This window comes from Lemur catta, chromosome 13 (genome assembly GCF_020740605.2).
Source record: "Lemur catta isolate mLemCat1 chromosome 13, mLemCat1.pri, whole genome shotgun sequence".
NCBI classification, from domain to species: domain Eukaryota; kingdom Metazoa; phylum Chordata; class Mammalia; order Primates; family Lemuridae; genus Lemur; species Lemur catta.
Window position 1 is genome coordinate 44,603,269 of NC_059140.1, and position 15,484 is coordinate 44,618,752.

Here is a 15,484-nt window from a genome sequence, read left to right on the forward strand (position 1 = left end):
CTTTGTCCTCATGAATTTATTAATTCATTCATAGATTAATGAATTAATGGGTTAACTCTTTAATTGATTAATGGGTTATCATGAGATTGCAATTGGTGGTTTTATAAGAAGAGGTAGAGAGACCTGAATGATCACACTCATCACCTTCACCATGTCATGCCCTGCCCTGCCTTGGGACTATGCAGAATGTACCTGCCTGAAGGAAGGCCCTCACCACAATGAGCCCTCAACGTTGGACTTCTCAGTCTTCGTAAATGTAATAAATAAATTTCTTTTCTTTATAAGTCATCCACTTTCAGGTATTCTATTATAAGCAAGAGAAAATGGACTAAGACATATCTAAATCCAATTTTGCTTATTCCTTAATATTTGAGTTGTGGGAACTTCAAGTGTGATGTATTTAACACCCTTGTTGGATTTAGTAATTATGTGAAGAGTTTTATATTTGTGTTAATTATAGTAAATACTCGAGCATTCTACAGATTTTCAGCATCCTGATTAACCTTTTTAGCTTACATGTTGTCAGGGAACTATGGCAACCATATGAACACTCATTTTAAAGCCTATGATTGACTGAACTGACAGTTCAATTTAATTCAATAGTGTTAGAATAATTGAATCTTTTTTTTCCCTTTAAAACCAAGTGTGATGTGATTGTTAGAATTCTTAAAAGTGATCTTTATTATGTCAATGTCCTCTTGCCTATAAGCTTGATTATCTTAAATCTTAATTTAATTGACTCACAAGTTAGTTATAAATTATGACTGCTTAAATAATCCTTCTTTATGAGTTCTGCCAGCAGGCTGGAAGGAACCTAGTTCTTCCATATTTGCTATTACTTGGCATTGGACCCAGCACATGGTAAGTGTTCAATTAAAATTTTTATATTGAACAGTGGATAGATATATTAATTAGTACAATATTACACAAGGTATATTTTTCAAGGATTTTATCTAATATGCGAAGCTAAGTCATGATATCCAAGTAAATTCTTTCTCTCCTTCCCTTCCTTCTTCCTTTCTCCCTCCTTTCTTTCTTTCCTTCCTTCCTTCCTTCTTTTTTCTTTCTTTCTTTCTTTTTTACTTTTGTTTCTTTTCTTTTCTTTCTTTCTTTCTTTCTTTCTTTCAAACTTACGTACTGTATGCAGATTGATAAATATAGAAAGGTAGCTATGTTTAAATACATTATGACCATGTTTAAAACATACAAAATATTACTAGGAAATTAACAAATAGCCATTTTTTACCATCTGCTAAATATGACTTAATATTTTTAATTCGTGTTTCTATTATACTACAACTCAATCTTACAACTCTTTGGGGTCATATAAAATATTGACCTTTAAACAGTTAACTTTTAGCTGCGGAATAGTAATATTAGTATTGAAAAGGAAAAGTAAAACACAACATTGAATTTCAGAATTCAAAAATGAATTTTATGTTACAGTTTTTGAATGGTGACAGATATTAAGGAAGAAAATATACATACAATTGACTAGCATTGTATATGTTATTTTGTATTATTTTAAATAAGTAAAAAACTATGTCAAGTTAGAAAATCCATGAAGCACCAGTTTTTCTAGAAACCATTTAATTATATTCACTTCAACTTTCCACATTACCTCTGATGAAGTTTTCTCTGTCCTGTTTGTGATGTGTAATTTCATACTCTGTTGTTTTCCCTAAGGGAAATACTTACTTGATTCCATTCTTGGATAAAAATGATCTGTCACCATTGTTTGCTTTAAAGGGCTTTTTGCTTTTTTTCTTTAGGCACAGAATACTGAGAGAAAAATAAAGGCACAAGGGATTGCAGTCCAGCTGTTGTGGCATAAATCAATATTTAAAATGCACAATGGTGATTTTTCTTCCCCTGAAATGGGGGCTTTCATGCACTTAATTTCTTGATATTAAAATGTTCAACTTTGTTTAAGAAGGACTTCAAATTTAGCTTTGGTGTCTACTAATAGTTAAGTTTACAGCTCAAGAATGGGGTAACAACAGTGATGTAACTGTGCTTTAATGTTTGATTCCCATTCCCTGTTGGGGGTTGCTGAAACAGTGAATTTCTTGAATGGACAACAACCATATTCCTGGTTGAGTTAGAAAACACACTGATTCCCTGGTTCCCTTACCTTCAGCAAAGGATACTGAGTTCTATTTTAACGGCTCATTAAAGGAAAAGATTAAAAAAATTTCCATGTATTCCTATATGGAACGTGCTTACAATACTCATCATTCTATATATATATGTGTGTGTGGGGGTGTGTGTGTATACATATGTATAAGGGAAAAGCACATCTTCTCCAAACACCTATTTGTAAGATAGTAGCTTTTGGCTATACTCATTTATTGCCTAAACTCTTCCATGCATTTTATACAATGATTTATATACTGGAAGGTTATGCTTTGAAACTCCTTTTTATCATTTTCTTCCATTTTTGGTTTACACTGAGAACAGCTTTCATTCTGAGGCTGAACACCAAATGCACTGATTTTGCAAAACCCGTCCCCTGCGTTCAGATGCCCATCTTCAAATTTCTACCCTGCACTTCTGGCCCCCCGGGGTGAAGCACTGCCTGGGTGCATTAATAGCCGAAGCACAATGTAAGTGTCAGGATGGTGGCATCATCACTCTTTGACGCCAGTAGCCCTGTTTTTTCTGTGTCTCACTACAGAGCAACTAAGGCTAAAGGTTAAAGGATGCAGTTTATTAAATAATTCAAGCCATTAACCTGCAAGCTGATGGCAGCCTATTAAGTTTACACTGCCATGATTCATGTGTGGTGTATACTGATGCTAAAGCGTAATGCCTGTTTGCTTTCCTTGTATTGCTCCACAGTAATGAAGTGAGGATGGAGGGTGAACAAAAGGTGACAGGACTCACGCAAGGGGACAATAAGAGCAGCAGACTCACTTGCATAAAGAAGATTGAAGCCTTCCCTCCCTCCCTCCATCTCTCCGTATAGGCCCCAATGCACATCTGCGTCACTTAAGGGGGAGGAGGAGGCGCTGAGGCAGAGAGAAAATTGTACTGTGAGGCTCTTGACAGCTTCACGGGCGGGCTTTTCCTTTGGTCTCCCTACATTTTCTGGAATATATATATATATTTTCTTTTACAAACTGACTACATAAAAGCACCCCTTCTCGCACCGCAGAGAGCATTTGAGTTTCTTAGAGATAGAAAACAAGCCCTAAGGGCGTCCTCGGAGAGGCCGGGAACAGGGGCGCAGGTGCACCGAGCAGGCTGGCAGGGGATGCGCTTCTTCGCGACTTGAGGCTCTCTCTCTCCGCGCGCTCCGGGCGCCGTCCGCAGCCGCAAGGACAGGAGCGCGACACCTTCCGACTAAGGGCTCCGTCTGCCGGGAGCGCGGCCCGCTGAGGCGCATCCAGCCGGGGCTGCCCCCGCCCCCGAGCTTTGGAGCGCGCGGATCTCCCTTCCTCGTGCATCTCCAGCCCCAGACTCGTCCCTCCTGGCCGTCACCACGGGGCCCCTGCGTGGGGACCGGGGATTCTAAGCCCTTGGCGGCGTCCCACTCCTGCCTCTGCGCCTGGGCAGTGGTCTCTCCCCACGCCCGGGTCCCGCGGACCCGACCGCGGCTTTGCCAGCAGCGCTCAGCCGGCTCTCCCGGCGCGGGGGGCGCAGCCCTCCTCTTCCTCCGCCCCGGCGTCAACTGCGATCCCTTTGCCTCCTTTGCGTGAAGCAGCATGTCAGGCTCCGGGCGAAAAGACTTCGATGTGAAGCACATCCTGCGACTCCGCTGGAAACTCTTCAGCCACCCGTCGCCGTCCCCCGGCGGCCCGGCGGGGGGCGGCTGCCCGCAACAGGACGGCAGCGGCAGCTTTGAGCACTGGGGACCCAGCCAGAGCCGCCTGCTCAAAAGCCAAGAGAAGAGCAGTGGGAGCACTTTCTGGAAGAAGCCTTCCTCTTCTTCCTCCTCTTCCTCCTCGTCCTCCCCCTCCTCTTCCTCCTCGTCCTTCAACGCACTGAATGGCACGCTGCTTCCAGTTGCCACAAGGCTGCAGCAAGGGGCTCCCGGGCAGGGCACCCAGCAACCAGCCAGGACTCTCTTCTACGTGGAGTCCCTAGAGGAGGAAGTGGTGCCAGGCATGGACTTGCCTGGACCACAGGAAAAAGGGATGGTCCTGCAGGAGCTCAAAGTGGAGCCCGCCAACTCGAGCCAGGCAACAGGTGAAGGATGTGGACAAAGGTACAGTAAATCCCCACTGGGCTCCCAAGTATCTCCCAGTTTCCACTGTCATCTCCACGTGAGCTCTTGTAGTTACTAAGTTTAAAACGTTTCAGGTTGAAAATGTGGGTTAAGAGAAGCTAACCCATTTTTTATTACACGAGTTCTAATTTCATTAAAAGTTTGGTCATTAATTTCTATTGGTTGGAATATATTACTTTTCTTTTTGGAAGTTTTTGGAGTTGTAACCACTGATTGAACATGCATGCGTCTTGGCGACTCTCCAAGCGGAATGGGTTCTCATATTTCTGAGATTGCAGTGCTCGTCTGTCAGCTTCTGTCATTAAAGTATATTAATATCTCCATTATCTGCTGTGAGGTGAAATTTGCTTTAAACATCATCAGAATGCACCTCATATACTGACCTAGTAACTGACTTGGCATATTATCTAGCATCCCTGTGGCTCGCATCTATTCCAGGAGTAATGAGGTGGACAAAATGAGGCCAGTGGACAGCAGCACTGTGTCTCTCCCCACCCCACCTCCAGAAATAGTCTTATTTTCCATCTCAACTTCCCTGTTTGTTTTTGTACTTTATGTTCACTTTTGTCTTGTTCAGAGTAAGTCTTAGAATTATACTGTTGCTAAGTTCCTTTGCAGTCAGCTCTGACGATTTGTTGGCTCAGTATTGGAATTGTGTATGTTTAGATAGCAGCTCAATATTTATTTCTAGTTTATTTCTAATGTTATACTTCTTTTTGTAGATTTCTGCTACTTTGAAGTCTTATACAAAATCCTTCACATACATAAAACTTCTGAGTTTTAAATTTCTAGGGAATTGATTCATTATTATTCTATACCACATTATATTGTCATATAACCAAGATATGAAAGGATTTGCATTTAGATACATATGATATAAGAATACATTATTAAGGAACAAATACAGAAGAAATGTAAGAAAATGATAATGAATATGTTGATCAATTTTAATCACCACTCAATAACAAATTAGAAACAAATAACTTGTTTAACTTTTGATTGACTGAATTGGCTTCTTATAAAGTTGATATATAAAGCAAAATTATATATATACAGCATATGTGTTCTTTAATTAAGATGACAAATGTGAAGTTAAATGTACAAAAAAAATCCTTAAATTTTTTTTAATTATATGCCTTATAGATTTTAATTTGTTTTAAGGGCCTTGAACATATTATCATGCTATAGTAAGACATTAACTATAATGTAAGTTTATTATTTTAATGAGGGGGAATTTTAATTTGCAATTTTCAAAGGTTTTTCCATATATAGGAGACCTAAACATGTATGTTTATTGTTCAATTAAATAAGATATTTTACCAAAAATAGTTATAACTTTGGGTACCACGAATACCATGAAGTTATTAAATTTATGTATTCACTAGTTGCCTATCATTTTGGACTTTTTAAACTAAAATGTGTTGGCTTTTTATCCCTTTTAATTGAGTAAATATGAAAATTTGGGGGTGATTATACATAAACATTTGACAAGTCTTATTTATTTAGAAGGAAACAAATTGGGTTAAATATTTACTATTTAATAATTACTTTATTACTCTATTTAATAATTACTTTAATGAAACTGATATTTTAGAGACTCTGACAGCTCAGAAAACAATAGACATTGACTATAAAATTTGAGATTAGCTTGAAATATCTGACCTCCTGGAAATATTAATGTTTCATTTTTTAAAAAAGTTTGCTTAATTACAAATACATTGTTAAGTAAATTAGGCACATTCAGCATCAGTAGATTCTGAGAGTTTTGTGTAAGTTGGAGAATGTGAAAATATTAATGGAATAATGATAAGAAATTATAATAAATTAAAAAATATGAAACTAAGAATGAGTATCTCAGTAATGGAACACCAGATTTAACTTCAATTCCCTTACTGTTGAATATACCTAACTATTTTTATTCACAAGAAGTTGTAAATGAAAAGAATTTTGAAAATAACTCAAGTTTCAACCAAAATCATCTTTACTGTTGGAATCTTATGAGACTGTTGTGTCTTATGAGATTTTCCATGTGTAAACTATTGAAAATTAAGTGTAATTTTATTTTAAAATTAATATTAATACTTGAATTCTCTAGATAAATTGAAATTCCTTGCTAGACAAATCAGTTAGTATTGCTAGCATTTGTATGTTCTTAAACTTTCATACAGCACTGGTTCTGTGCTCACGACTGATTGAAAATCACAATAGTAAAATTAGCTATTTGTCATTATCAATATATAATATCTTGATATATGTAAGAGTAAGGTTCATTGCCTAGGATAGACAGCATTTCCAAAGTAAAATTCTGAAGGGAAATTTTATTGTACTTCAGAACTTCGTGCAAAATAATCAGCAATGTGGGATTTTTTTCCCTGACAACACATCCAGGCAAGCTACATGGCATTTATAATGATCAATCAGTGAGTACATAAACTGTAAAAACCTGGCATGATATTTTTTATTACTTAGGTCATTACTGTATCGCCACACTATTATGTCATATTTGATAGCTAGAATTTTGTTTTTTTCAATTTTGATTTCTCTGCTAAATTAATTTTCACACATGAAACAAGAGTTAGCTCCCTTTCTGATGTTATCTTTATTCATTTTATTGATACTTTCTTTATTCATTTGATCTCACGCAAGTTAGGAACTTTGTTTTAGAAAAATATGAGTAGCTCAGTTGAGTAAACTTGTTGTTATAACAGCAGATGGACGACATCCTGGAGAAAGCTGCCCATAATCTCAGAATTCTGGAAAGGTCAAATTATCATAGACTTGAAACAGAAAGGTAGCAGGAATACAGAGGCAAACCAATATATGGCCAAAATCCAACCTTTATCCCATCCTACCCTAGTACACTAAATACCTACTACCATATCCCACCCAAAACAAGTCTCTGTACTCTATAATCATGATTACATCAAGAATAATTTTTCAACAACAGGTCACTGACCTATGCTATTAATCTTTAATTTCTCCACTTCCCTATCCAAATTTATTTTTGAAAGTGTATAATTTCCTAGATATTCAGATCACTGTATATTTGTATTGTGAATATTTTTGTCCAAAATTCCATATTGTAGTAAACTACAAAACCAAAGAGCAATATTTATATTCTTGCAGTTTATAGTGATGTGTGTGGGAGAAGAGATGTCATGTTTAAGCTGCTTGCTTTTTTAGATTCTAAATTTCTACAGAGTGCAGTCATCTGATTCCATGGTTTTAGTTACTGTCCACATACTGTATTTCTAGATTTGCATCTCTAAATCTAAACCTATCTCCAGCCTCTAGTCTCGTACATTCACCTCCCTGCTTGACCTGTCTGGTGGACACCACAAATACTATTTAAATACAACATGTACAAAATTGAGTTAGCAATCTCTCTTCTGTCTTGTTCAATTTCCTTCCTTATCTCAGAGAATAACTCTCCATGCATTAGGTTGTATAAACCAGAAATCCAGGATCATATTTGTCAACGCTAACCTTCCCCTTCCCCTCTGCCTTCCAGGCATAATATCTTTTTCTATACCTTTTCACTTTCTCTGGGCCTCACAAACTTGTGTCCTCTCCTTGCATAGTGGCTACCCTTCCCTCAGTCAATCCTTGCTTGAGTTCATTCCTGTTGATCATTGAGATGTCTTGCATAAAAGCTCTGTAACTTTTCCAAGGAAGCAGTTTTTGATCACCTAGACAAATTCATTTTCTCCTGCTTTATGTTCTTAGACTGACCTCTCTCTACTTCTTTTTTTCAATTCCTTATTGAAGCTTGTAATAACATATTAATATATTTGTTGATTTATTATTTGTCTCTAACTGAATTGCCAAGTGGAGAGGAGTACGTCTGTTTAGCTCATCACTTTGTCCCTATCATAGAGCATGTAGTTACTCAATAAATACTGTTGAATGAGTAAATATCTATCATAATCACATTGAAAGACATTGTTTAAAAACTTACTTTTTGCCAGATAGCACATTGAATATTTATATGTATAAGCTAAAATTCATAACATTCTATGATCCTGGTACATTTGTGTATCCCTTTAGCATAATGATGGTATAAATAAGAAGACTAAGATATAGCAAGGGTAATTAATATTTCTAGAACCACAGGCTTGTAAGCAGTACAGTTGGACTTTTAATCTTTGCCATATAACTCCAGATTCCATATTACAGGCCATTTTGCCAAATCTTCTTTCCCACTGCTTAAGGTAAAAAACAGAACAAAAGAAAAAAAGGCTGCATCTAAGGGTATGAAGGAACAGATTTCTTATTCTCTTGGTGGAAATTATGCTTGTGTTTTAATCTTTAAATAGACTTTTTACAATGAAGGTGATGAAAAATGCTTGATAAGGTTCGTTCAAAGAGCACTTCTTAGTTCCAGTTAGGAAACACTCAATTATTTCCTGAATTATGGTTCATTCAGTGCATTTTATTTTATAACTATTTAACAGTATGCAGAATAACCTAGAAGTGGAAAAAATAATAATTTTGGAGACTTAAAGAAAGATTTATGATAGCAAATTTTTTTCTGAAGATCAGAACTATTGATAGAGAACTGTAACTGAAAGAAAGCATACACCATTAAGATCTCATGGAGGTTAGTGGGACATGCATCAGACATTTGTTTAGAATGAGAAAGAATCAACCCTACTTAAGTCAAGGGAAAAAAAACAACTTTGAAAATGATGAGAGACTATTTCCTCAAGAAGGTGGTTCTCAAACTATGCTTTCATGAAACACTAAAATGAAGTAATATTCACCTTTTTCACTACCCTAAATTCCAGATTGAAAAATAGTTTAATGGAGAGATTTTACTCAATTGTATGTTTCTTTGCTAATTTATCCTAAGTTTGGGTGTTATGTAGCCTACTTTTATTTAACCAAGAGCTAAGAAAAATGATACCTTCTTTGGAGAAAGTTTCTTTTACTTATTTTAGGATGAATTTATCAAGATTATACATGATGTTCTACCCAAAAGCCCACGATTTCCAGACACCTTACTCTCTGAGTAAGTTTGTTTTAGGCAAACTAAAAAGATCACATAAAAAAATGGGACCACTGAGTTGTATTTCTGGGTACCCAAAACCCCAGAACTATCTGTAAGAAAGATAAGAATGTAAGATAAAATAGGAAATACAACTTTTTTTTCTTTTTTATTTCAGCATATTATAGGGGTACAAATATTTAGGTTACATATATTGCCTTTGCCCCACCCCAGTCAGAGCTTAAAGCTTGTCCATTCCCCAGACGGTGCACATCACACTCATTATGTGTGTATATACCCATCCTCCCCACCTCCCACCTGCCTGCCACCTGATGAATGTTATTGCCATATGTAGACTTAAGTGTTGATCAGTTAAAACCAATTTGAGGGTGATTACATATGGTGCTTATTTTTCCATTTTTGGGATACTTCACTTACTAGAATGTGTTCCAGCTCTATCCAGGATAATAAAAGAGGTGCTAGACCACCAATGTGTTTTTGTGGCAGAGTAGAACTCCATGGTATACATATACTACATTTTATTAATCCACTCATGTATTGATGGGCACTTGGGTTCAGCACAATTCACAATTACAACCTTTTAATTATAACAATAAAACATTTAGTAGAAGGACCATATTCTGTTTTTCATTTATGTTTCTGAGTACATTGTAAACTATATTATTTGCTTAAGTTACTATTTTAAATCACTTAGAAAAATAAAGAAATCCTTCCTATCTAATGCTAATCAAAATTGGCATTTGGCTAATACAGAATATAATATTGATCAGATGTTTGCTTTTGTTAGTTTATTTGTACCAAGCCTCCAAAGATAATTTGTATATGTGCAGATGGTGTGCTTTTAACAACTACATTTTAGGTCAAATTTGAGAGATTTTGACCAAGATCTCTTATAGAATTTATAGAAAATTGTGATCTGCAGCATATATTGTAGTTAAATCAAGTTTCTGACCATAAAAGTATGTAATATTTTAGTCAAACTTTCAATGTAAGGACCAATACCTCACACTGATGATTTTATTATAACAGCCAAAATAACTTTAGGTATGTTTGTGGTGGTTGTAAAAAACAAATGCTGTGGACGTTACACTTTTTACTTTTCCTCACTTAAGATAATGTTATTCAGAACTTTAAAGGAAAGATCTAATGTAGACACAGATAATCTGAGCAGAAATAAAGACAATTTTGAAGATTTTGTAATTCAAGTATAAGCAAAATCCTGTTGCACTAAACAGATTTGCTGCAACTATCTTTGCTGACTTTTCTGACCAGGACCTGAACATACATTAACATAAATGTTAAAGAAAGAGTAACAAAGGTAAGCTTGACCAGAAAAAATAAAAAAATGGTGCGCTATAATTGTAGGACATCAAGAAAAAGACATTTTGAATGGATAGCCTATGAGGCATATCATTTTGATAGATCCTGTCACAGAAATTATGCTTTTTGAAAATGATCTGAGAGTCTTCAACAATAATCAAGAGTAGAATCAGTCTGTATTATTTCTAAACTTAGCCTTTTCCATTCTTTAAGTAATTTTTGCCCAATTCTGATAACTAATAATCATTGGAAATCTTTCAGTTAGATTTCTCATCATACTTTTTTGTGATACTGTATCCTATTGGATCGTGTTGACACCCATTTTTTTTCCTTCATGATACTGATAAACATTTGCTCATGTAAGCATTTAGTCTTGACTGAAATATGACAGGACAACTTAAATTATGAGATCAAAAAGTTGGCATGGCTTATAATACAAAGGAAGAAAAGAATCTAACCATTTTATAATTTTTCATGAGGTGCATGTCAATATCTGCGTTAAAAAGAAAATATCTGCTTTTGTTATGTTTGTTAAGTAGATTCTAACTGTACTCAAATGTGCAAGAGGTCTCTTTGGGTTAGTATTTGTACATATCAGAGCTTCACAGGAAATGAAAAGTAGCTTTGGGGAGGAAAACTATTTTTTAGAATTTATATTTTTGAATTTATTGATATAAAACATTGTGAATTTACAACTCTGATATTCACCTTTGAACTCTGTTTTTGAAAATAAAAGTGGAGTAGTTTTTATCAGTTGTAATAAAATTAAAATGGAATTCCTACTTTTTCAATAATTTTGCCTTTGATATAATAATGTGTAATTTCAACAGAAAAGTTCATAGAAATTGATACCTAAGCATTTGTCACTTGTTACTTGTTGATTGCTGATCCACCAATGATTTATAGACATGTATTTGTGTAATTTTTTATGAAAATACATGGCAATTTTGTATTATAAATAATTTTATAATTCCGGGCCAGATGTGGTGGCTCATGCCTGTAATCCCAGCACTTTGGGAGGCCATAGTGGGAGGACCACTTGAGTCTAGGATATCAGGACCAGCCTGGGCAACATAGCCAGACCCATTTCTACAAATAAGAAGAAAGAACATCAGCTGGGCATGGCTATGCACGCGCTTGTAGTCATAGCTACTTGGGAGTCTAAGGCAGGAGGATCACTTGAGCCCAGCAGTTTGAGGTTGCCGTGAGCTGTGATTGTACCATTGCACTGCAGGCTAGGTGACAGAGCTAGATCGCGTCTCTACCATAAATAAAGAAATAAATAAACAAACAAACAAATAAATAATTCTGGTTAGCAGTCATTTTGATTATATCAGCAAATGGTTATTAGCAATATGAATATGCCACTATATCTACCTAGAAATTAGGTACTGAGCTCTCTGATAATTGTAAGAAGCTTCATAAACATAAAATTAAAATCCCCAATGGAAAGCAAAGAATGAAAAGGAAAAATCTTTAAAGAAATAATGACAAATTTTCCAAATTTGATGAAAATTACAAATTCTCAGATTCAAAAATTTCTACCAATTCTAAGCATGAAAAACATGAAAGGAAATACCACCAAGCACATGAGAATCAAATTCTCAAATCAGTGAGAAATAGAAAAATATTAAAGCACCCAGAAAAAAAATACATAGAGTGGGATAAAAGTAAGGATGATGGGCCATTTCTCATTGGCAATAATGCAAGCGAGAAGACAGTGAACATTTTTATTGCACTGTAAAGAAAAAAAAAGCCCATCTAGAAATTTATATATACTCCAAATATTTTTTAAACTGAGGGTGAAATAATTTTTCTTGACATAGAATGTTTGAAATAATTCATAAGCAGCAGACATGCTCTACGAGAAATGTTAAAGGAAATACTTCAAACTCAAGTAAGATAATACCAGTTGGCAATATCAATAAAAAGGAATGAAGAGCACCAGAAATTGTAGCTATACTGGTAAAAAAAAAAATTTTTTTTTAATTATTTCAACCTGGTAGATTTGAAACATAACTGATGGTTGAAACAAAAAGACTATATTGTGAAGCTTTTATTATATGTGTAAGATGAATGTATGACAAAAATAACATTAAGACTAGCAGAGAAGAAATTAACATATAGTATTTTAAGGATTATATAGGAAATGTGAAGTGTTATGTCATTTGAAGGTAGTCCAAGGAATATGAGTCCTAAAGCCACCATGAAAATAATAAAACAATGATAAATCATAGTAAATCAGGAAAGAAGAGAAAATGATCTCACAAAATTACTCAATTAGTCTAGAAAATAAAAATAAAAGAAATGGTTGTTACAATTAGAAAACACATAGCACAATGATAGTCTGCCCCCTAGCTATGTTGATAATTAATTTAAAAGAAACTGGTCTACACATTCACAATCAAAAGGCAGAGATTATCAGATTGTACAAGAAACAAGACCCTTATGCTGCTTACAAGAAACACACTTTAAAGACAAATGCACAAATTGGATAAAAGTAAAAAGATGAAAAAGATTTATCATGCTAAAACTACACAAAAGAAAATGAGTGGATATATTAAATATATCTTAGAGAAAAGACTATCAATCTGATAAAGGGAACCTATGAAAAACCTACTACTACATCATAATGTTAAAAACCTGGGTTGCCTCTAAGATCAGGAAAAAGGCTGTATTCTCCTAACATTTTTATTAAAGTTTGTATTTTTTTAACACTTAAGATAAAGTTTATTATATACTAATTTTTGGTTCTTTTTTTTATTTCAAATATTACAGGGGTACAAAGGTTTTGGCTACATAAATTGCTTTTGTCAAAGTTATAAGTGTGCCTATCCCCAAGATGGTGTGCACTGTACCAGTTAGGTATGAATTTACCCATCCTCTCCTCCCCTCTCCTACCTGCTTGATTTCTGATGAATGTTATTTCTATTGCAGATATATTTTGATCGATCAGTTCCAATTTAATGGAGAACACATTTGGTATTTGTTTTTCATACTTGTGATACTTCACTTAGAAGAATGGTCTCTAGTTCAATCCAGGTTAATATAAGAGGTATTAGTTCACCATTTTTTATAGCTGAGTAGTACTCCATGATATACATATAAATATATATAAAATATACCACATTTTATTAATTCATTCACGCATTGATGGGTACTTGGGTTGTTTCTACCTCTTTGCAATTGTGAATTGTGCTGCTATAAACATTCGAGTGCAAATGTTTTTTTTTATAGAATGTCTTTTTTACATTTGGGTAAATACCCAGTAGTGAGATTATTGAATCAAATGACATTTCTACTTTTAGTTTTTTGGGTATCTCCATACTACTTCCCATAGAGGTTGTACTAGTTTGCAGTCCCACCAGCAGTGTATGAGTGTTTCTATCTCTCGGCATCCATGCCAACATTTATTATTTTGGGACTTTTTGATAAAGGCCATTCTCACTGGAGTTAAGTGATATCTCATTGTGGTTTTGATTTGAATTTCCCTGATGATTAGAAATGTTGAGCATTTTTTGATATGTTTATTGGCCATTAGTCAATCTTCTTTTGAAAAATTTCTGCTCATGTCTTTTGCCCACTTTTTAATAGGATTGTTTGATTTTTTTCTTGCTGATTTGCTTTTGTTCTTTATAGATTCTACTTATCAGCCCTTTCTCAGATGTATAGCATGCAAATATTTACCCCATTTTGTAGGTTGCCTTTTCACTCTAATGATAGTTTCTTTGGCTGTGCAGAAGTTTTTAAATTTGATCAGGTCCTATTTATTTATTTTTGTTGTTGCTGTGATTGCTTTTGGGGTCTTTGTAAATTCTTTTAATTCAATAAAGAAATAAAGAAACAAAAACAAATAAAAAGCATCTATTTTTTAGAAAGAAAGAAGTAAAACTTTTTATTTGAAGGCAAATTGATCATCTATTTAAAAATTAAGAACTAAAACTGTCTTTATTTGCACACACAGTTGTCTACAAAAATTTGATGGAATCACAAAAAATAGTAGTGAGTTTAGCAAAGTGGTAGGATACAGAATCAACATACAAAACTCAATTGTATTTCTAGATATTAACAATAAATAATTGGAAATTGAAATTGCAAAAATAAAATATTTTATAATAACAATAAATTAAGAAATACTTAGAAATAAAGATGACAAAAGTGAAAGACTCATGCACTGAAAATGACAAAGCCATGCTGAAAGAAATTAAAGACCCCAAAATGGAGAAATATACCATGTTCACGGATAAGAAGGCTATTATTAAGGTGACAATTTTTCCTAGTTGATCTGTAGATTAAATATATCCTATAAGAAAATCTCTGCAGGTCTTTTTGTACAAATTGACAAGTTTTTTCTTAAAATTCCTATAAAATTACAAAGGACCTGGAATAAACAACTTCAAGAAAATAAATAAATAGTACTAACACTCCTCATTTCCACACTTGTTATGAAGCTGCATTCATCAAGATAGTGTCATACCAATGTCAAAATATATAAATAGATAAATGGAGAATGGATAAATTTCATAATAGTCATATAATGAAATATTATTCTGCCATAAATATACAATAAATCACTATCATCCAACTGTAAGGTTAAATAAAAAATGTTATCATGAGAAAATAAGGTCACTGTATGGTATATTTCTCCTTAATGTTTATTTATTATACGTCAGATTTATCCATTGTATTGATTATCCTTACTTTGTATAAATATTTAATTCTAATATTCCTGAAATCATATATTGGAGTCAAACACTTGCATTTGATAGAGTCATCCATTGACATTTGCCTTGAAGAATTTGATAATGAAATATTCCATTGAGACTACTTAAGTCCTCTTGGCAGCAGATGAGAAAAAAGGGAAGTCTGAATGGTTTTATAGTAAGCCTCTGTACAGAGAGCTTAGAAGGCTTTGCTGTATGACC

The 15,484-nt window shown here is 34.4% G+C and overlaps 1 protein-coding gene across 2 annotated transcripts in view; it reads left to right on the forward strand.

Moving 5' to 3' along the window:
- Positions 1 to 3,667: 3,667 nt before the first annotated feature.
- KLHL1 (kelch like family member 1) overlaps positions 3,668 to 15,484 on the forward strand; it is a 282,548-nt gene continuing 270,731 nt past the window's right edge. For both annotated transcript variants that reach the window (XM_045567731.1, XM_045567733.1), the window contains exon 1: positions 3,668 to 4,210. In XM_045567731.1, the coding sequence (XP_045423687.1) occupies positions 3,708 to 4,210 (503 nt within the window). In that variant the 5' untranslated portion in view covers positions 3,668 to 3,707. The remainder of the gene's footprint in view (positions 4,211 to 15,484) is intronic.